The following is a 22,886-nucleotide window of genomic DNA, read 5'->3' on the forward strand; positions in this document are numbered from 1 at the left end:
ATATGTAAAATATTTAATTACAAATAAATTAAAGATGCAATAAGAATAATAAGTTCAAGGTTTTTATATCGTTTCCAAAATATTTGAAAAACCAATATTGCCCAACGGGTTTTTTAGTATTTTTAAAAATACCATCTTGTTTTGGTATTACTACTTTCTGTAAACGTGTAAAATTATTATCTACACGTGTAAAGTGTAAAGTGTTTAATGACACAAATGCTTCAAAAACGATATCTATAGTATCTCCGTTGCCAGGTTTGAGAGGTGCTAAAACATCGTTGTATGAGAGACATCGATATTTTCATCGAGGTTTCTGTTTGTTTTCATCGTTGTTATTCCACCACTATCAGTTTGCCCGGCTGTGTAACAAATGTTTGGAACCGTAAATAATTATTTATCCAGCGTGCTGAGCGCCACCGATGACTACGATGGCGAGTCCCTGGGCACCCACATATCTCTGCGTGATGTGCACGTGCAGAATCACAACCTGTACATCGCCCAGCCGGAGAAGTTGGTGGAGCGATTCCTGAAGCCGCCAATAGACGATGTCGTTTCCGCTCACCTGAAGGTGCTCTACCATCTTGCCCAGGAGCCACCTAACTACATGGAGGCGTACACACAACAGGCGGCAGCCTGCGGGGCTGTGGTGCGTCTGCTGCAGCAGCTGAAGGATGAAAACTGGTGCCTGCCCCTGATGTACCGCGTGTGCCTGGACCTCAGATACCTGGCGCAGGCCTGCGAGAAGCGCTGCCGAGGGTTCAATCCTGGTCATGTGCTGGAGAAGGCTGCCGACTGCATGATGGCCTGCTTTCGCGTGTGCGCCGCCGACGGACGTGCCTCCGAGGAGGACACGAAGCGTCTGGGCATGATGAACCTGATAAATCAGCTCTTCAAGGTCTACTTTCGCATCAACAAGCTGCACCTGTGCAAGCCGCTAATTCGTGCCATTGACAACTGCGTCTTCAAGGACTCGTTTCCACTGCCGGAGCAGATCACCTACAAATACTTTGTGGGCCGCCGAGCCATGTTCGATTCCAACTACCAAGGCGCCGTGGAGGATCTATCTTTCGCATTTACCAACTGCCCGGACCGCTTTGCGAGCAACAAGCGGCTGATACTCATCTATTTGGTGCCGGCGAAGATGCTTCTCGGCTACCTGCCAGCCAAGTCCCTCCTCCAGCGATATGATCTTCTGCTGTTCCATGACCTGGCGCTGGCCCTGAGGGTTGGCAATGTGAAGCGATTTGACGAGATCGTTCGCGACCACGAGCTGGTCCTGATCCGCAGCGGCATATATCTGCTGGTGCAGAAACTCAAGTTCATGGTGTATCGGAATTTGTTCAAGAAGGTGTTCATCATCCGGCAGACCCACCAGCTGGACATGGATGACTTCCTCGCAGCCCTGCAGTTTGTGGGGGTGACGGATGTGTCCCTGAACGAGGCACACTGCATCATCGCCAATCTCATCTACGACGGCAAGATCAAAGGATACATCTCCCACGCCCACAACAAGCTGGTCGTGTCCAAGCAGAACCCATTCCCACCGCTCATTTCCCTGTAGGAATTTTTAACATTAAATTAAATTTTAAACCATAACAAATATTGCCTTATTTTTAAAAACTTTCTGAATAACTATCGCGATTGTCTTTAAGCAACTGATAGTGCGATAAATCAGTGTTATCGATATCAATGTTTTGCCACCTCTACTGTTTCTCCTATTCGCACTTTTCACTAAAAATTTAATAAATTAACACGAAACATTTTGGATTACCTGGTAGGTGTGTAGGTGGGAACCGTATACACCCCGGCAGCTCGACACTCATTTGTCAGCCACCTGACCGTGCTCACCTAGCGGCGCCTTGCCTCAGCCGGCTGCGCTTTGTAGCTTTGCTATCGTAAAATCAATATTACTAATTTTGCTTTGCGTTTACAACGTGACATAACTAAATCGCGTCTCCAGCCCGCGCGAACTTAACTGTGTGTGCTTACCCCTTGCCCTCTCCTTGCAGAAATCCGCTGACACAGCAGAAAGCGACGGAAGAAGCGCCGAGTCGCCGAAGAGTGCACCTGGATACCTGAATACTACCTACACCGCCCGCAGTAGAGGCTAAACCGTAGACATGTCTGCGCCGGTCATTATCGAGGCCACGGTCAAGCAGACCGCCACGGTGAGTGTTCTGCCGGAGAGGAGAATGCCTTTAAAGGAATTGGGCTTTAAATATTCAAAATTTTCCGTTCCAGCTGATTTTCATGCATGGCCTTGGTGATACGGGGTAAGTGGGTTCAGAACAGCAACAGATGCGGCCAAAATAATAGCTACTTCAGAAAATTAATTAAATTTGTATTTCAATTTAATACTTTAAAATTCGTATTACATTGTTAATTAAGAATCAAGCTTAATTTACAAATTTTATTTTGATACACATTTGAAATCAGTGCTTCTTGCCTTCGAAAATTAATAATCCTATAAGTATTCCGAGTTCTTTTAAGCTAAAGCTATTATGTTGCCCGCCACTGTATAATTCTCAGGCTATAAATAATTATCTGGTTATTTTCCTTTGCAGTCATGGCTGGAGCAGCGCCCTGGCTGCCATCCGACCACCCTTTATGAAGGTCATCTGCCCCACGGCGCCCACACAGCCCGTTTCGCTGAACGCCGGCTTCCGAATGCCGTCGTGGTTCGATCTGAAGACCCTCGACATTGGTGGACCGGAGGATGAGCCGGGCATTCAGACTGCACGCGACAATGTGCACGGATTGATACATAAGGAGGTTTCGGCTGGTATACCAGCGAACAGGATTGTTTTGGGCGGATTCTCGCAGGGAGGAGCTCTGGCGCTGTACTCGGCGCTGACGTACGACCAGCCGCTGGCCGGCGTGGTGGCATTATCCTGTTGGCTGCCGCTGCACAAGCAGTTCCCCGGTGCCAAGGTGAACAGCGATGATGTGCCGATATTCCAGGCGCACGGCGACTACGATCCCGTGGTGCCATACAAGTTCGGTCAGCTGAGCGCCAGCATGCTCAAGTCGTTCATGAAGAATGTGACATTCAAGACGTACAATGGACTTTCGCATTCGTCATCGGACGATGAGATGGACGACGTCAAGGTGAGTTCGGCGCGCACTGAGTTTTAGAATTAACCAGACAATGGCAACGCTAAAGAACTTCATAACACTTTCTCTGCTCTTCTCGGTTTCAGGACATAATCAGTAAATGGGTAAACTAATTTCTATAGCACTCTTAGAACGTACGAAAACCCCCGAACCCAACCCCGACCCTGCACCCGTTGCATTCCAACGACCACGATAAATGGAGCAGCCGAACATAGTTAAAGCGTGCATATTCAATGAAAACTAAATTCAAAGCGCAGTAAGCGAAGAGAGGCACTGGTCACTGGGAATCATGCAAGTTATTACGCTCTCTCGTAGCCCAATTATGGAAATTATCACTGAAAATCAATTCGAAAAGCAATCAATTATACACACACGTAGCTATATACTTAATTAAATGCCAAATTCAAGAAAACTAAAGCAATTTGCGAGGTAAATTTGCCAGCTCGACATTTCAGTGTGTAGAACGGAACTCAATTTGATAATTCGCTGTTCGCTGCTTAATTATTTCGGTTTACTTATTTGGGACTTGTTCGTATTTTAATTGAAAATTAATAAAGCTATATAATCCAACCAATATAAAATAAACAAAATTGCTGGGAGCTGCCAACTAAATTCGATCGAACTCCCCCTTAAACACAACTATATATTTCAGATTTGTACTTTGCGGGACGAAACACTACTAAAACCATTTGATTTGTTCATTGTTTTAACCGATTACCTTTTGATTTCGACCCATTTTGATTCGAATCTTCGTTTCTTATTTTTTATTTCGCACAGCAACAGAAAAACAATCACCTGTAGAGGCAACGGCCGGCCCCAATGGCCAACAGAGCTAAAACCTTGCATCCTTCACTTGTTAAACCAATGGCAATAAACACAAACCGGTTCCTCTCAGCCTAGAATCTCTCTCTCTTAACTATTATTTCATGCAGTCCTGCCGCATCACTCACCATCTCTCATCTATATATTTCCAGACACATTGGGAGAGCCAGAACATGGCTAGAAGGGCGCAATGCTGCCAGATATCATAGTAGCATCCAATGCGCTAGTGTAGTGAAGGTTCCTTCCACAAAACAAAGCTCCTCCTCACCTCCTAGTCAAGACGTCTCGAGCCGCACGAGAATTGTATTTTAGTGATTATTTTTATATATACACATACACACACACACATTAACGATGGACTTTGGCACCATCCAAGGGTACCATCCACGCAAGGCTGTCCTCTCACCTGGTGAAGTGACAAGAAACTGATTCGCCAAAGCGAATTGCCAATAAAGTTATTTGATGCTCTCAATCCCAAGACCGAAATTAATCAAAATCAAGAAATGGGGCCCACACGGAGCAGTTTTAAACGAAGGTAAATATCACCTTAAAATTGTCTTTTGTTTTTTGTAACTTAAACTTTTGAATTTTTTTAGCCAGTGCTGGAAAGTGTGAAAGCTTGCGGTATTTTTTAAAGCCTTGGTATGTTTGATTTTAAATTTTTTGGGATTCCTTAAAAAGCTCTGATTTATCGATAAGTATTAAGGGCGCCAATTTAAAAATATATATAGGGCAGTAGCTTTTTGGATTTTATATTAATATCAATGGTTGGGTTGTATCTATAAAATTATATTATTTGCAATATAGCAGTTTTTCTAAGCAAACAAAAAGGTATACCAATTTTCATAATTTATTGATTATTAAAATTTCATTATGAGAAGAGTTTTTGGATATTTGGTCCTCCTGTATAGATATTTTAGGGATACATAAAATAATTTTTAAAATTTAGCTTCATAATGAATAATTTACAAACCCCCTTAACTTTTAATAACAGATGCTATTTATTTTCTTTAGTTTACAATAATAGAGAAATATGATTTAATGTAATGAATCGAAAACCTAATATATATCTAATATAATCTGAAAACCAGAGTCTATTTCCATTAAGCTCACTAAATACGACCACAAATATTTTTTTTATTAAGCTTGTCTACTAAAAATTCAGACTCAAGATCCTTAATGAGCTTCACACCGAACCCAACCGATTTCAGTTTGGGGAACCCGAAACCGAACTCAAACCCGAATCCGAACCCGTTGAGCTGCGAGTTTATTCTGCGGACCCGTGCGGTCAGTTGATTTCACACCGCCGCCGACTGTGGACGCGCTTTTCGCCAGCACTTCTTTGTAAAGTAAAGTTCGCGTCGCCTTATCCTCGTCGCCGGGAAATAATTGAAAACATAAACCGAAGAACACCAATGTAAGAGAAGTGCACTAGAAATAATCAATGCTATCAAGATAATCTGGAATGCATATGCCAATCCAATCAATTCTTGGAAACTTGAGGGAAACTTTTTGAGGTTTCCGTGTGCTGCCCTTTGTTTTGTTTGGCCTTTGGCCACAAAGGAGAGTCGCCATCGCCTTTGTATTGTCCGTGGGATGTGCAACAATGCCACAAAATGTACAAGTGCTTGCTGTAAAATTCAAAAAGTTCCATAATCTATCTAATGTGCAGCAATAGTCATGTGTGTGCATAGAGGATATTGTGTGTGTGTTCAGTGGGTGTTGTTATTTGTGGATTATCGCTAGAAAGAATTCCGACTTGAGTACCTTATCTTAAAAGCTTGTGAAAAACATGCATTTCAGTGACTAGGGGATGTGGGAGAGAACATTTTAAAGTGGATTATGATATGTTTTTTTCTTAGTAAGCAGTTAAAATTAAATTAGAACAAAATTAGAAAACATTTTGACAGTGTAATGTGTCAGTATCCAGGACAGTGTGCAAAAAACAGAACTTTGTGTGACTTATTCAAGGTCCCTTACCATTCCAGTCCAAGCTGTTACGATAAATAAAATAAATACTATATATAAATATTAAAAAAGCTGAAATAATTCAGGTTTAAGGTCTCGTGTAGTTAATACCAATTAAATGAGAGCGTGTCGCTCGTTAAACTTTCATTACTAAATGCTCATCATTGTGAACTGTTCAATGAAGTTTAAATCATTTAAAAACTGCTAACTTAATTATTCCACTTTTCATTATTTCCATTATTGACATACGACTTAAGGGAGTAATTAAATTAAAATAAGGATATAACAACTTCTTCCTTTGTTTTTTGGAAAGCATTTTATTCTATAGAAGTCACCGAAAAGTGATGTGATTTGAATTTAACAATAATGGAAAAGTGATTTATAATGCATTGCCCTCAGTTGGCAACATTATTTGCAATCAAATTTGGTTGATATGCGAATTTATTCAATATTTTGAATAATATACACATTTGTATATTTTTTATATGAATAATTTGTTTACTTCTCAGAAAAGTCAAACAAATTAGTTAGATAAGATAATTTATTATAATTTCGTTGGTACGTTTTGACTAAAAATACACAAATCTAACCATTTTATTTTTAATTGCTTATTAAAATCGGGTATTTTTGTGGTTAGCTGATTGTATTTGTTTTTTTAAAATATTTTGGCAAATTGTAATGATTTGTTAAGTGTCAGAAATTGAAGAATGATATCGATTTGCTGGAATGAACAGTATGTTTTTTTATTTCTTCTTTATCAGCAACTCTTCGTATTAGCTAATTCATCGGTATGCTAAGCAAGTTGTCGGGGGTCAAGACTCTTGCCAAATGCCTCGGTTGCCACCTGACGTCACGGACTAGTGCCTAGAACAGAAAATAAATCTGACAGCCGACATGTAATTAGCATAAGTTGCCGAGCTTAGTGAAGAGCCACTATATTTAAGCTTTCAATTAGCCAAACTAGTATCAACACCATGTTTATTTCCTTGTTGCAAAGAAGTGACTCAAGCCCTAGGATGCAGTGTTATTCCTGGTTTTAGAAGTAGATTTCGGACTTGAGAGGTTTCTTTCCAGAAACCAGAACGGGTTTCTCATTTGCTGGCTCCAGGTGGATGGGCTCTGGCGCCAAGAACATTAATAAAAGTAAATAAGACGCAAATTTGGTCTGAAAACCAAAAGAATTCTAAAGCTTTTAAAGCCTGTTTACACTACATTAAGGATCAGGCCATTAGGTTGTTGACAATTTTTAATAAATATTTATTAGCATGTCATTAAGAGGGATTACTTAGTGTAGTGCTGATAGAATTCAATAAATCACACTAGTAAGTGGAAAATGTTGAAAATCTTTGAATGGAATACAGTAGTTGAGGTATTAGCAATCAAGTTAATAAGCTTCTAATTATTTGAATTAAACCCCTTCCCTTGCGCGATAAGAAAATTGCAACTGCCATTACATCCTAGTTTATTCAAAGATCGTGATTTGTCTGTCAGTCTGTCAACAATAAAGACTCCATTTAAATTATAGAATATACAGAGCTTAAATACTTAAGCACTTACGGTGTTGAAGGGTTGCTAATTAAAGAAATTCCCTTTAGATTTTGAACTAATTTCATCGCGATTATAAAGTGCATATTAATTGCTGTATTTATATAATCACTTGAGTATCTGGAAATAAGCAGATTCTTAAACGTATCTAATGACATTTGGATTAGTTTAGATTTGTAAAGTGATTTCCTTTTAAACACAAGTTTTACATTGTATAAAATAAATTATCTATTTTATGGGTATCTGATTGATATATGCACATAATTTGAGTCATTAAATAGCCATTAGTTAAAAAATTACTAGATTTAATTAAGACACGACCTGTTTATCCATTAGAAATATTTACTATATCTCTAAACCCATATACTTTATGTATATTTTATTCAAAATACTTGAAGGCTTATTAAAAATCTATTAGTTGTATTTATTTTGTTTTACCATAACATTCTATTTGTTTAAAATTCAGTTAGTGAAAGAAACTCCCCGGCTAAACACATTTGTGTCATACCAATTTGATGACTAATTTTGGTGATACTTTCCACGACTCAAATTTTTTATTAAGAACAATTGCGCAAACACAGAGGCAAACCCTTTATCAGGTGACCTTCCATTGAGGTGTGGAATTCAAGGTCGGGCCACAATTTTTGATAAATTGTGTGTACTTCATGCTTATTCCTCCTCTTCCTATACATGTCGAAATCTATAATGATTAATTTTTATTTGCAGCGCGTAATCTACGGCAAAGAATCAGGCAGCAGCAGTGCTCCGATCAAAACAAAACTGGCAATAAATCTGCAATCACACGACCAAGCGTGCATAAATGGAATAAAAGCAGAACACACAGTCATAATAATCGCACTACTGACAGAAGTACAAAAAAATAAATAAATAAAAGAATACAAAACATACAGAGTGAAAATAACCGCGCCAGCAAGAAATCCCGCCGCAGCACCCATTCCCATTCCAATTCCGACTTTGGTGCGGTAGGTAATGACACATTCGGCAATCGCCGCACGTATCTAGATGCGAACGGGCATAAGTATCTGAATCCATCAGCAGGGGCCCCGCCTTGTACCACCCGCGACGCCCATATACAATATTATAATATATGTGTTTTTAAAAAGTGGCATTAAATAACAATCAGCAGAAACATCATCCATCGCCATGGAGCAGTCGCGAAATCTGCTCACCAAGCAGTCCAAAGATGTCGAGTTTCAAGATGTTTTCTACACGGTCAAGGAGCGAAAGAATTTCTGTAAGTTGATGAATTCTTATTCTTAAAATATTAATAAGTTAGATTTTTAGTTGGGAGATAAAACTCATTTTATATATTTTTAGAAAAGGGAACTTTGGTAACCTATTGTTAGGAAAATACATCAATATGTTTAATATTTCTTCGAATACTTACGTTTTTTTTTTGCGGTGCTTAAAAATTAACAATTACAACATTTAAAGAGTCTGCTTTTAATTAAATAATGCGAACCTATATCTTTGTTTTAGTCCATTTTGTTACACATTTTATTTTACTATATTTTTTTATTCAGTTATTAGTTAAGGTCTCCTAGGAAACCTTAGCTAAATGTGCTAATGCTCATTTAAAAATATAAAAAATGTTATAACATCAAAATCCTTCATAGCTCTGTGGCATAATATGTGCAAAGAAGACGCCAGTCAAGTGTTTTTTCGCTTGCAAAGGTTTTTGTTTGCACTCGAATATATATCATAGTTGACTTTGGCATGGTATTCGGTGTGATGTGTGGCTCTGTGCAATATTTTCATAGTCGTGTAATGGCCAAGTAGCTGGCTGGCCAAGCGCTAACTGCTCCATAATTATAGGGTCAAGCTTTTTTGCGCTCTTTTTCGGGTTTTATTTCTAATGTCAATTGCTTAACTTGTTACATTATTTGTTAAGGTTTTAAATGAAGTTTGACACACTTGACTGCAAAGAAGTTACGTTCTTAGGGTGCTTGGTTATGGTGTCAAACGGGTTTTTCCCTGTTTTGGGCCTTGTTTTTTTGGCAAAAGTTCAAGCTCAAATACGGCCGGAGATGGTCAGACAGGTTTGAAGTCTCCTGGTCTTCGGCCGGGGAAACCATTGACACAGAATCGAACGGAATTGCAAAGGGCAATTGAAATTATATTGGATAATGTAATGCAAGTGGCAGGGCATCAAGTTCGTTCTGCTAGAAAGCCGTTGAGAGTATCAATTAAACTAACTACAAAGTGGTTTAAAAGTTAGAACTGAAATTAAGTACAATTAAATTGATTTTATAAACCTGTTAAAGCTGATATATAATTTAGTTACGCTATTAAATGAACTTGTATTATTTTAATAAAAAAACAGTTCAAGCCTGTAAATCAATTTTTGCATGATTTTAGCTTTGCGGGGTTTTTCCCTATAAAAATATTTAGAACCTAGTATATTTAGTTTAGATATTTTATTATATACTAACTAACTTTAAAAGCCACTTTCTTCCGGACACTCTTCTTGATTGACTTTGTTTACTAACAATTTGTCACGACTTGCCCCTAACTTTATACATATTTTATTAGCCAGAAATATATTATTCTAGGAAGTAATCTCCGTTATAAACAATCTATGTGTCCGGATATGCCCTTGAAAACATAGTCGTGCCTTTTCAATAAATCGCATCTAAGCCATCAGTCACCGAGAGTAGCTGCCATGGAGAGGTGTTACGCCATCCATCAGTTTGTTCAATTGGCTGTATTTTGCAGGTAGAAGGGGAAATTCCTTCAAAACCATTCACCAATAGCTGAATTTCTGTGAAGTTGAGCTTCCTGAATGCAGAGTCCGAGTCAGAGTCAATCTCAAGTACGACTGATGATTAATTATTGCTCATACGCCATGTGCAACGTGCAACTAGCAGCGAGATGTCGCCAACTGTGGTTGTCATGTGGAATAATCTAGTGAGCGATAAACATGAGAATAATGCACACAAAACGATGCTTTCCATGAACATAAAGCTGAAGCAAACTCAAATGATTGAATAGTACAAACTATCCATTAGATAACTTCTGGCAATTCATTGGAAGTCCAAAGTTGAGGTTGACGTACTCATTCGATTCATGTCAGGTCAATATTGACTTGAAAATCACCACTTTTGAAACGCACTGTACAAATTAATGTGTACATAGAAATCAGTAGTATGTGCGCTTAATATTTTAAGTACACACATGAGTATTTTGCTGCAAACAAACATATGTATATACATTGCGACTTCCTCGATGTACCCCGCATCAATGGAAACTACAGTAGTTTGTTGGCTGAATAAAGGCAGCGACAAAAAATACATGGGCAACCTCATCATCATCAACATCATGATCGGCACTAGCAGCAGCTATAGCAACAATTGCAGCCACAAAACAGCAATATTATGTTGGCGCACAGAGAAAAGCGAAAATTGCCCAACATTGATTGAATAATTTTCCCCTCCGAAAAGTCGTCGTCGCCGCGGCCTGGACACGTTTTTATTTTTCTCTGTTCCGCGACAACGCGCGCGCGCTCCCGCTTTTCCATTCCAATTTCCCTGGAGGCGTCAGTTGTCAGTCAATGTCCGGGTTTAACCAGGCTATCCACGAGATCATTGGAAATGCTAATTAAACGAAATTATACTCCCTTTATAGATGTATGTAGTACTTGAAATATAGTTAGTGATAGATGTTATAGCCCTTTGATCAATCATCTGAGAGCTATTAGGTTGTGTTGAATCGAATGGTGATGGGTGAGGCGAGTCTGAGAGGAGGCCAAAGATCACAGACCTGGGGATTAGAGTAAATTCCATTTCTATTATTTAGCATGCAGGTTGCACTTTAATTTTAAATCGTAATTTTGGCATTACCGCTTCGCTTTTGACATGCTAATGAAATCATGTTAATTGGTTAAAATGAGTCACTTGCAGCAATTAGCAACCGAATTGTGGCTTCGATCTGAGCTGGCTAAGATCCAGAGATTTGTTCAGCCAATTAGAGAAATCTCAATTTCTATTTCTCGGAGGCGTAGTTTCATTTATGGCCTAAAATAGAAATCTGTAATTTTAATTAAAGTTTACTGCGGGAATTTATAGCAGATGCTGGATAATGCGGTTTCAGGTGGATGATTTCACTCCAAGGGTTCTGATTAGTAATGAAACCTTATAAATACAAATAGTTATATGGTTGAAAAATAGAAGCTGTTGCTTTTAAAGAATGATTTTTTTAGATGCAAACCTAAAGTGTACGGATCTCAGCACTCCTTTAAAGACACATTAACACTTAGTTTTTGCTATTTATACCCTCGCCAGGTATTATAATTTCCTCACACTGCTCATAGTCAATTTTCCGATCGTTCCTATGGCAGCTATATATGTGTATATATAGTCCACCGATTCGCCATGCTCCGACGTATATACTAGTTAAATTATATAGAAGAATAACTCAATAGTTTCCTTCAAATATCTTAAATTTGTTCCAAAACAAATCTCGCACATCTGTGCTTATGATTCTCAATTGGTTCAAACATCCCCGGAACGAAGTGACTTCTGCCGGCCAGGTCTTAGAAATGTGTTGTGGTACAAAAGTTGCAAGTCATTGTTTATTAGTGTTCAAAGTTAATAACTGATCATACACACTTAGTGGTCTTAGATACTTAATAATCATAGTTACTTTCTGGTCATAGATACTTACTGTTCAGAGTTACTTACTGGTCATACTTAATTACTGGTCATAGATACTTACTGATCGTTGTTACTCACTGGCCATAGATACTTACGGTTTGGAGTTACTTACTGCTCATACTTAATTACTGCTCCTAGTCAATTTTTCGATCGTTCCTATGGCAGCTATATATGTGTATATATAGTCCACCGATTCGCCATGCTCCGACTTATATACTAGTAAAATTATATAGAAGAATAACTCAACAGTTTCCTTCAAATAGCTTAAATTTGTTCCCAAACAAATGTCGCACATCTGAGCTTATGATTCTCAACTGGTTCAAACATCCCCGGAGCGAAGTGACTGCTGCAGGCCAAGTCTCAGAAATGTGTTGTGTTACAAAAGTTGCAAGTCATTGTTTATTAGTGTTCAAAGTTAATAACTGATCATACACACTTAGTGGTCTTAGATACTTAATAATCATAGTTACTTTCTGGTCATAGATACTTACTGTTCAGAGTTACTTACTGGTCATACTTAATTACTGGTCATAGATACTTACTGATCGTTGTTACTCACTGGCCATAGATACTTACTGTTTAGAGTTCCTTAGTGCTTATACTTAATTACTGCTCATAGTCAATTTTTCGATCGTTCCTATGGCAGCTATATATGTGTATATATAGTCCACCGATTCGCCTTGCTCCGACTTATATATTGGCAAAATTATTTAGAAGAATAACTCAATAGTTTCGTTCAAATAGCTTAAATTTGTTCCAAAACAAATCTCGCGCATCTGAGCTTATGATTCTCAACTGGTTCAAACATCCCCGGAACGAAGTGACTGCTGCAGGCCAAGTCTCAGAAATGTGTTGTTACAAAAGTTGCAAGTCATTGTTTATTAGTGTTCAAAGTTAGTAACTGATCATACATTCTAACTGGTCATAGATACTTACTGATCATAGTTACTTACTGGTCATAGATGCTTACTGTTCAGAGTTACTTACTGGTCATACTTAATTACTGGTCATAGATACTTACTGATCGTTGTTACTCACTGGCCATAGATACTTACAGTTTGGAGTTACTTACTGCTCATACTTAATTACTGCTCATAGTCAATTTTCGATCGTTCCTATGGCAGCTATATATGTGTATATATAGTCCACCCATTCGCCCTGCTCCGACTTATATACTGGCAAATTTATTTAGAAGAATAACTCAATAGTTTCCTTCAAATAGCTTAAATGTGTTCCAAAACAAATCTCGCGCATCTGAGCTTATGATTCTCAACTGGTTCAAACATCCCCGGAACGAAGTGACTTCTGCAGGCCAAGTCTCAGAAATGTGTTGTTACAAAAGTTGCAAGTCATTGTTTATTAGTGTTCAAAGTTAGTAACTGATCACACATTCTAACTGGTCATAGATACTTACTGATCATAGTTACTTACTGGTCATAGATGCTTACTGTTCAGAGTTACTTACTGGTCATACTTAATTACTGGTCATAGATACTTACTGATCGTTGTTACTCACTGGCCATAGATACTTACTGTTTAGAGTTACTTAGTGCTTATACTTAATTACTGCTCCTAGTAAATTTTTCAATCGTTCCTATGGCAGCTATATATGTGTATATATAGTCCAGCGATTCGCCTTGCTCCGACTTATATACTGGCAAAATTATTTAGAAGAATAACTCAATAGTTTCCTTCAAATAGCTTAAATTTGTACCAAAACAAATCCCGCGAATCTGAACTTATGATTCTCAACTGGTTCAAACATCCCCGGAACGAAGTGACTTCTGCAGGCCAAGTCTCAGAAATGTGTTGTGGTACAAAAGTTGCAAGTCATTGTTTATTAGTGTTCAAAGTTAATAACTGACCATACACACTTAGTGGTCATAGATACTTACTGTTCAGAGTTACTTACTGGTCATACTTAATTACTTGTCATAGATACTTACTGATCATTGTTACTCACTGGCCATAGATACTTACAGTTTGGAGTTACTTACTGCTCATACTTAATTACTGCTCATAGTTAATTTTCCGATCGTTCCTATGGCAGCTATATATGTGTATATATAGTCCAGCGATTCGCCTTGCTCCGACTTATATACTGGCAAATTTATTTAGAAGAATAACTCAATAGTTTCGTTCAAATAGCTTAAATTTGTTCCAAAACAAATCTCGCGCATCTGAGCTTATGATTCTCAACTGGTTCAAACATCCCCGGAGCGAAGTGACTTCTGCCGGCCAGGTCTCAGAAATGTGTTGTCGTACAAAAGTTGCAAGTCATTGTTTATTAGTGTTCCAAGTTAATAACTGACCATACACACTTAGTGGTCTTAGATACTTAATGATCATAGTTACTTACTGGTCATAGATACTTACTGTTCAGAGTTACTTACTGGTCATAGATACTTACTGATCGTTGTTACTCACTGGCCATAGATACTTACGGTTTGGAGTTACTTACTGCTCATACTTAATTACTGCTCCTAGTCAATTTTTCGATCGTTCCTACGGCAGCTATATATGTGTATATATAGTCCACCGATTCGCCATGCTATAACGTGTATACTAGTTAAATTATATAGAAGAATAACTCCATAGTTTCGTTCAAATAGCTTAAATTTGTTCCAAAACAAATCTCGCGCATCTGAGCTTATGATTCTCAACTGGTTCAAACATCCCCGGAACGAAGTGACTGCTGCAGGCCAAGCCTCAGATATGTGTTGTGTTACAAAAGTTGCAAGTCATTGTTTATTAGTGTTCAAAGTTAATAACTGATCATACACACTTAGTGGTCTTAGATACTTAATGATCATAGTTACTTACTGGTCATAGATACTTACTGTTCAGAGTTACTTACTGGTCATACTTAATTACTGGTCATAGATACTTACTGATCGTTGTTACTCACTGGCCATAGATACTTACTGTTTAGAGTTCCTTAGTGCTTATACTTAATAACTGCTCCTAGTAAATTTTTCGATCGTTCCTATGGAAGCTATATATGTGTATATGTAGTCCAGCGATTCGCCTTGCTCCGACTTATATACTGGCAAAATTATTTAGAAGAATAACTCAATAGTTTCGTTCAAATAGCTTAAATTTGTTCCAAAACAAATCTCGCGCATCTGACCTTATGATTCTCAACTGGTTCAAACATCCCCGGAGCGAAGTGACTTCTGCCGGCCAGGTCTCAGAAATGTGTTGTGGTACAAAAGTTGCAAGTCATTGTTTATTAGCGTTCAAAGTTAATAACTGATCATAGTTACTTACTGGTCATATATACTTGATGATCATAGTTACTTACTGGCTATTGATACTTACTGCTCAGAGTTATTTACTAATCATATTTACCTACTTTTCATAGTTACCTAATATTCATTGATGCTTACTGATCATAGGTACTTATTGATCTTTGATACTTACTGTCCGTTTCCCCCACTATCTCCGGAAAGTCTCTGCTCCCGGCAACAAGCTATCACGCCTCATTATGTGACTCACGTACACCCGTGGGAGCTGCGGTCCACAAGTCCACAGTTTTATTTATTTGTTTTTTGGAGTGAGGGGGAAGCAGTTCGATAACCGCAGGCCAGGCCAACGTGCTTCTGTTGGTTCGATTGTTTTGCTGACAATTAGTTTTTTTTGGCAGCTGCGCGTGCTCAGAACGTGGTAGTGATCACAGAGAAAACTTTGGAGCCGGCAGCTAATTGATATGTAAGCTGGGCAGACCGGTGGCGAACCACACGCTTATAATAGGAATTGCATCGGACTCCGACTGGTCTCCGTTTGTCAGTGACCTTCTGAAATTGGTTCGCGAACCGCGATTCAGTTGCGCCATGAATTTTAATTACTGATACTCGAGAAATTACGGGTGTACGGTTACAACTGGGTCAGATATTGACAAGCAAGATTGTTGAGGAAGTTAATTAATTGTCACATTGTTATTACAATGTTATGAAATGGAAATTAAAATTCAGGGAAACTATTTGAGAATATCTGTTATTAAAATCAGCTGGTAAAATGATCATTTACATTATTAAATATACTATTATTTGAGCTTCAATTTAAATACTACTTTTGATTAACTTTAAGCCTTTGGTTTTATTTTATATATATGTTTTTTTTCTATTATTAATTGAATTAAATTGTAAATCCGGTTCATTAGGTAGCTAATCAAATTGTATTTCAAATTGTATAACAAACCTGATAATACATATTACTTATAATCTGTTTGAAGACACAGATGGACATTGACATTGAAAACCAGACATGTATAGGAATTGAACTTAATGATAACCCACTTCCATTGATTTTACCATCAACGAAATTTTATTGAAAATTTAAATTATCTTCGAAGCTACAAGCTAAACCACCTGACATTATTTTTACTATTTATATAAAGAATCAATAATTTATTTAAAAAAATTAATAGTAGTAATAAAGCTAGATGGTTCATCTTGTAGCGCTAACCATTGCAATTAATTGGATTAAGTGAAGCTCTGAGCAGAAATCAATTAAAGACTGATCTATAAGCAATGGACCTTCGGAGTTATGCAGCTGTAGTATAGCTGATAAGAGCGACATTGACATAATTTAGCACAGATTGATACTGACAATTGGCGGTGAATGCAGGTCAGGTTCGTACTTATTTGCACAAATAGGGAAATTCCTTGTAATTGTAATTGTTCTTATTATAATTTAATTTTAAAATCATGTTTAATTCTCCTTGATTTTGAATTTTTCCACAATCGTGCCGAATTTTAATTGAGTTACATTATAGACGTGCGCAGACCTAGAATAGACGGCGAGGAATTCTCAGGTAATTCGACTGGCAGACAGGGCGGAAGCTGGTTTCATTTTTGCCCAGTCATGCAATCGCTTCAGACCCATCAATTGTCACCTTTGGAATCTTTCCGCTGCCAGCCCATGACATGACATATTCGACTTGGATCGTTCGCAGGCCTGTCACTATATATCTACCAAATCTAATCCCCAAAATCAATGAAAGTGAATAAAGTTTTTCCGTTCCCAAAATCTGGTGTTTTTAATAATGAAACTAGATTTATTTAATTTATTTCATACCGCATTTATGTATATTTGTTTAATGTTCTACTTTATTAGCCGCTCAGCTCAGCAGACTAGACCAACCAGTCCGAAAATGTTAACTTTCCTACGTAATCGGCGGAATATATTATTTCCAGCTGGTTGTGTTTTTTTTTATGATTCACTTGTACTTTCGATTGTGTTTTTGTTTATATATCTTTAGCATATTCTACGCTTCTGTTTTTTAATGGGAAACCCTTTGCGATAGGGTCTATCAAGTAAATAAATATTTCATAAAAATTGAGAAGATTGTTATTGAAACCAAGATATTAGTTACAAGAATCTTTTGTTATTCTTGCTTTTTATTATAATGTCCCTTAGGAATATATTAATTATAAAATATAGAATTATTCTAATTTAATAATACCTATGGCGCAATATATTTTGCAGGGCGCGTGACCAGGGAGCGCCAAATTCTAAACGGAGTCAGCGGAAGTTTCCGGAACGGACAACTCTCGGCCATCATGGGACCCTCGGGAGCCGGAAAAAGCAGTTTGCTAAATGCGATTTCGGGTTTCAGGTGAGAACAATAAGCTAAAAACAAAAACAAAACCAAACTGGACGGACTGCATTCGACGGCATTATGTGCGGGACGTCATCGGGATTGAAGTGTAACAAAGCCAAGGCGCCGCTGTTGAAATACTTGGTATATAATTTGATTACCACCGCCGAATCCGTGAACCGGTTCTATGCTTAGTCAACTGGTGATTAAAGCCATGTTCTTTCTGACTTGATTCGGGCAGCAGCCAGCCAGCCAGACTTAAATGCAAAATGTCAAATGGGTTCTGCAGGGTTCGACAGGTAGGACAACCTCTCGAGAACAACCTTCGCCTTGGAAACAAAAATGACTGACGTGCGCTTGAAGCTGAAGCTTCCTCAATAAAGATTTGTGAAAAAAACTTAAATAGAAATGCAAAAACCTGCTCAGTCACAGAGCTAATAAATCTTGAGTGGAAGAGTCATGATGCTGCTAATTACGTTTGGTAATCATTAACAGACATTTCATTGAAATTTATTAAAGAACATTACTTTAAAACAAGGTTCTATCAACTTCAAGTTGAAGTTTACAATAGCTGCTTCTTGAATAAATATTTCTAAAACCCTCCTTGATTAAAACCTCTTCTAATTTAATCCCTTTCCTCCTTTCAGACGTGACGGCGTCACTGGTAGCATTAAGATGCACAGAGATAATGCCTGCTATATCACCCAAGATGACCATCATCAGACCCTGCTGACCGTGGAGGAACTCATGAATCTCGCCTGCGATCTTAAGCTAAAGCATAGGCATAAGAAAGCAGAGATCCTCACAGAGATCCTGGAGAATTTACATTTAAATCACCGGCGTAATGTGACTGCTGAAAAGCTTAGTGGCGGCGAGCGCAAGCGTTTGTCCATTGCCCTGGAGCTGGTTGATAATCCAAATATCTTCTTTTTGGATGAACCAACCAGTGGTTTGGATGAGGTGACAGCGGCCCAATGCATCCGCCTGCTGAAAGCCATGGCCCATGAGGGACGCACTATTGTCTGCACCATCCATCAGCCCTCGGCGACGATATACAATTATTTTGACAGCATCTACGTCTTGGCCAAGGGCCATTGCGTCTACCAGGGCAGCCCTCGAGCCACTATTCCCTTCTTGCGCCTGGCTCAGCTCGACTGTCCGCGGCACTACAGTCCCTCCGATTATAGTGAGTAAAATAATTAATAATGTGGAATTTTAATTAAATCCTATCCTTCCTTCACAGTTATCGAGCTGGTGGACGCTGAGGATGGTCACCTAGTGCCGGCTCTCAGCGAGCTAACCGACAACGGCAAGTTGATCTATGTGGCCAGTCGTTCGGACCAGTTAGATGGTACGCTGGAGTCCCAGCAGGCGGTCACCACAATGTTCGTAGAGCAACCAAAGCGTCCGTTTCTGCCCACCTTCTTTGCTGGAAGTGCTGCCTCTACGGATGGTTCGTTGATTGGCGGAACCAGTGCCCTGTTCGAACAGATGAAGGCCCTTTCCAGGCGGCTGCACACGGATCGACGCGAGATCTCTGGGCTGCGACAGTTTGTGGTTCTCATGCGAGTAATGCTGCTGCGGATAACGCGTGCCCGACTGGCTCTTACCATTCAATTGTTCCACCACCTGCTTTGTGGGTTATTCTTTGGCCTGATCTTCTTCCAGCTGGGGAATCAGGGAGCGCGCATGTTCGATCACCTTAAATTCTGCATCGGAGCTGTTCTTATGATCGTGTACACCCAGGTGATGGTGCCCATTCTGAGCTGTAAGTACCATTGATTTCCCCTCTTCCAGCATTTGTTTTACCAACTCTTTATTAATAGATCCCGCTGAGGTGAAGGTGGTCAAGAAGGAGACCTTTAATCGCTGGTATACTCTGACACCCTACTATATGGCCTTGACGGTATCGCGCCTACCACTCCAGGTGCTACTGAACATCACCTTCATGGCGGTTACCTATTGGATGTCCGGTTTACCAGAGCAATTCTGGCGCTTTGGCATCTTTGTGGCCGTTGGATTAATGATCTCCCTGGTGGCCGAGGGAATGGGCCTGGCCATTGGTGCTACTTTCAGCATAACGGTGAGTTTAGAATATAGTTCTCCAAGAAATTCTTCTCTAATGTTTTCCAATTCTTTCTATAGAACGGCAGCGTGGTGGGTCCTATGATTATTGCCCCGCTCATGGGCCTGGCGGTATATGGTTTCGATTTTGCCCCGCAGATCACGGGCGGCATGCAGCTGCTGATGAAGTTCAGCTATGTCCGTGTGGGCGTGGTGGCCCTGGTCTTGGCTGTGTTCGGTTTTCAGCGAGAGGAGCTGGACTGTGATGACATATACTGCCACTTTAGCGATCCGCGTGTGTTGCTCAAGTTTCTCGATGTGGAGAAGGTTTCCATACTCCATCAGTTTGGCATTCTGGCCATGCTGATGCTCTTCTTCCGAGTGATAATGTACATAAGCTTACGCAAGCGCTGCTACGCCTGAGTCTGACTTGAAGCGGCAGCCTGCTGATGAATCTTACTCCCTAGTTTTAGCCCAATGTCAGTGCTGTGATGTTCGATTTTAAACAGACGGAAGGTTTCTCCTTGTACATATATATGCACCATTTCCCCAACAGGATATATTTAGTTAGATGTAAGATAAATATAAGTTCACACACACAACTCAACAGATCGCACATTTTATACAATTTAAATTAGTTTATTTGGTAAAAGTGATTTCAATTCGAATTGTGCAAGCAAATATATCCTTTTTTCTGATATTAAAACTAGTTATTTGTAATAAACATTTGAATATGAATTGGGCAATTCTCTTAAACGAGAAGCTCCCTTGCGATTGCTAGTAATTAAAGATACCATGAGAGTCCAGTATATAGAATAAAAACAGTTTTGTTTTGTGGCAAATATGTTTATTAACTAATAATAAACCACTTCTGTACAATTTAATTTTGTAAATATTATATACAAAGCACAAAAAATTAACTTTTAGCTTAGAACAATTTAAAAATTGTAAAAGGTAATTAACGCTAATTAGAATTGAAGGCAGGAGCAGGAACTTAACTTCTACTTTTTCATGCTGCCCAATTTCTCTTTGCGCTTCTTTACATGCTTTTTCACCTTGACCTTGCGCTGCTCGGCCTTTGCTTCCTTTACGGCTTTTTTACGAGCTTTTTTGCTTTCCGGCGACTCATCGCGTGGTCGGGCGGAGTTCTTAAAGCGAGTGCCATCATCGTCGTCGTCCTCATTTTCCTGTGAGTCCGCGTCTTCATCGCTGCCTTCCGTATGAGGTTCATCTTGTTGGTTCTGAGACTTGGATTCCAAAATGTCAGGCTGCTGCTGCACATCCAGATCCGCATTCAGGCCCGTAATCTTTCCGTAGATGAGATTTTGCTGGACACCCTCCTTGGCCTTGGCAACATCACGCTCAAAGTGTCGAACCTGTAAAGGAAATTCCGGAACTTAAGAAATCTTTGGATAAGGAGCCAACTAAAGGAACTCACCTCGTCCAATCGCTTGGGAATGTAGGTGTTCTGCCACACGGCTTCGTCGATTTTCTCCTGTGCGGTTATGGCGTCAAAGTCCCGGTCCTTGATACGCTCCGCTATGCGCTCCAGGCACTCCTCCATGTTGTTCTCGTTGATGGTCTGGTCGGTGATGAAGTCGAACAGTTCCTTCACAGTCATGGTGGCCACGGCCCGCTTGCGGAAGAACTCCGAGATATTGGTGCAGTCCTTGCGCAGAAAATCAAACGAATGCGGATGATCGTGCTCCACGGCCTGGCTGACATCGATGATCACCAGCTGTCCGTCCTGTAGCAGGATGTTGAACTCGGAGAGATCGGCATGGACGAGGCGGCACTGGTTGTATATACGCCACATAATGACCACGCAGTCGCGGTACAGCTCACGCGCCTTGGACGTGCTCAGCTCGACGTCCTTGAGTTTGGGGGCGGGCCAGCCGTCGCGGCCACAGAAGCGCATGACCAGAACATGGGAACGAAGTAGGATTGGCTCTGGAACTGGAACTCCAGCGTTACGCATGCGCAGATAGTTGCGCATCTCCTTCTCTGCCCAGGTGCGCACCATTTTTCGAGGATTGTGCTTGCAGTAACCGTGACGGAAGCGGAACTCGCCAGATACATACTTGTCGCGGTCCTTGAACACCAGTATGGACGTCTTGTAGATCTTGATGGCATACTCATCGCCTCCGTCCTTGGACACTGCGTGGTATACGTTTGCCTCTTTGCCGGTGGAAATGCAGCCGTTGATTTCCTGTATGAGGCCTCGATTCAGCAGCTTGAAGAGAATCATTCGGGTGCGGGGATCCATCACCTGCTCGGCCGTCGCTCGGTCGTGTTTGTCCCGAACCTGCGTCCGTTCTCGCCTATCGAAGTTAACCAGCCGGTTGGCCGCCTGCGCGCTCATATTGGTGGTGGGATCGTATTTTTCCACGTTGATGCGGGCGGAGTACCGTCTCAGTAGCTTCTCATTGGGCTGATAGCTGCTGACGCGTTGTGTGCCACCAGAACCTCCTCCACCGCCACCGCCACCGCCGGAACTGCCTCCTCCACTAGCGTGTGTCAGCTGTGACTGGACGTGGAGCTTATTAAACCCCGTGTAGGCCTCCTCGTAGGTGTCGTAGTCGTCGCCAACTTCGTAATCATCTTCATCGTAGTCCTCTTCATTCTCAGGCCCATCCTCGTCTTCATCCTCTTCATTGGTAGGTTCTATTACCAAAGCCAGGTCATCGTTGGCTTCCTTAGGCGTAAGCTTGATGTCTTTAAAGATTTCATGCTGTACTGTGAGGGTTTTGAAATCGTTGACCCACTCGGACTAAAGGAAATGTGTATTTTTGTAAATAGAACTTCGAAGTTGATAATTTATAGTGCTTACATTCTGCAGGTCTTCGGCGTCCTCCTCGGCGTCGCTGTACTTGTGCGTGTCGTCTTTGTCCATCTTCGGCACAATCACTTAACCGTATTAGTTGAGAAACGTATTTATAGCCAATGAGCTTTTTAAGATATGCATAAAGTTTCACAAATCGGTCTAAGTTCTGAAATTTCACAAAATTGGTTTAACCACACGTGTTGCGAATGCCATTCATTCGGATGCGCGGACATTGTTTTGGTATTTTCACCAGGGCAGAAAGTTTGGTATATTT

The 22,886-nt window shown here is 40.0% G+C and overlaps 4 protein-coding genes across 22 annotated transcripts; 3 read left to right on the top strand and 1 right to left on the bottom strand.

The window, feature by feature from the left end:
- The first annotated feature begins 54 nt into the window (after nucleotides 1-54).
- On the top strand, nucleotides 55-1,600 carry PCID2 (PCI domain-containing protein 2). The gene has a single exon (XM_020948960.2). The coding sequence runs from the start codon at nucleotides 371-373 to the stop codon at nucleotides 1,559-1,561; it is 1,191 nt and encodes a 396-aa protein (XP_020804619.2). The 5' UTR covers nucleotides 55-370; the 3' UTR covers nucleotides 1,562-1,600.
- Nucleotides 1,601-1,643: 43 nt separating this feature from the next.
- On the top strand, nucleotides 1,644-4,408 carry Apt1 (Acyl-protein thioesterase 1). Of its 15 annotated transcripts, none has more exons than XM_020948924.2 (6): nucleotides 1,644-1,774; nucleotides 2,010-2,168; nucleotides 2,242-2,273; nucleotides 2,565-3,108; nucleotides 3,201-3,218; nucleotides 3,892-4,408. In XM_020948924.2, exons 2-6 carry the CDS (start codon nucleotides 2,121-2,123, stop codon nucleotides 3,913-3,915), a joined length of 666 nt encoding a protein of 221 aa, XP_020804583.1. In that variant the 5' UTR covers nucleotides 1,644-1,774; nucleotides 2,010-2,120; the 3' UTR covers nucleotides 3,916-4,408. The 15 variants fall into 15 exon arrangements, with proteins under 15 accessions (XP_020804583.1, XP_020804582.1, XP_086693897.1 ...); XM_020948923.2 differs by having other exon boundaries at nucleotides 1,650-1,774; nucleotides 3,164-3,218; XM_086837771.1 differs by having other exon boundaries at nucleotides 1,656-1,778; nucleotides 3,164-3,218.
- Nucleotides 4,409-4,530: 122 nt separating this feature from the next.
- Nucleotides 4,531-20,494, top strand: LOC110181224 (ATP-binding cassette subfamily G member 4). Of its 5 annotated transcripts, none has more exons than XM_086837698.1 (8): nucleotides 5,148-5,353; nucleotides 8,176-8,436; nucleotides 8,506-8,704; nucleotides 17,613-17,742; nucleotides 18,372-18,910; nucleotides 18,968-19,492; nucleotides 19,551-19,807; nucleotides 19,870-20,494. In XM_086837698.1, the coding sequence occupies exons 3-8, from the start codon at nucleotides 8,614-8,616 to the stop codon at nucleotides 20,209-20,211; spliced, it is 1,884 nt and encodes a 627-aa protein (XP_086693824.1). In that variant the 5' UTR covers nucleotides 5,148-5,353; nucleotides 8,176-8,436; nucleotides 8,506-8,613; the 3' UTR covers nucleotides 20,212-20,494. The 5 variants fall into 5 exon arrangements, with proteins under 5 accessions (XP_020804576.2, XP_086693824.1, XP_086693829.1 ...); XM_086837703.1 differs by having other exon boundaries at nucleotides 8,509-8,704; XM_020948917.2 differs by lacking the exon at nucleotides 5,148-5,353 and adding an exon at nucleotides 4,531-4,578 and having other exon boundaries at nucleotides 8,176-8,704.
- A 119-nt stretch (nucleotides 20,495-20,613) lies between these two features.
- On the bottom strand, nucleotides 20,614-22,851 carry RIOK1 (RIO kinase 1). The gene is made up of 3 exons (XM_020948920.2): nucleotides 22,619-22,851; nucleotides 21,227-22,558; nucleotides 20,614-21,164 (listed from the first exon to the last, which is right to left on the bottom strand). Exons 1-3 carry the CDS (start codon nucleotides 22,679-22,681, stop codon nucleotides 20,790-20,792), a joined length of 1,770 nt encoding a protein of 589 aa, XP_020804579.2. The 5' UTR covers nucleotides 22,682-22,851; the 3' UTR covers nucleotides 20,614-20,789.
- Between the last annotated feature and the right edge of the window lie 35 nt (nucleotides 22,852-22,886).

This window comes from Drosophila serrata, unplaced genomic scaffold (genome assembly GCF_035046125.1).
Source record: "Drosophila serrata isolate PLE 108 unplaced genomic scaffold, ASM3504612v1 contig_66, whole genome shotgun sequence".
Classification (NCBI taxonomy): Eukaryota; Metazoa; Arthropoda; class Insecta; order Diptera; family Drosophilidae; genus Drosophila; species Drosophila serrata.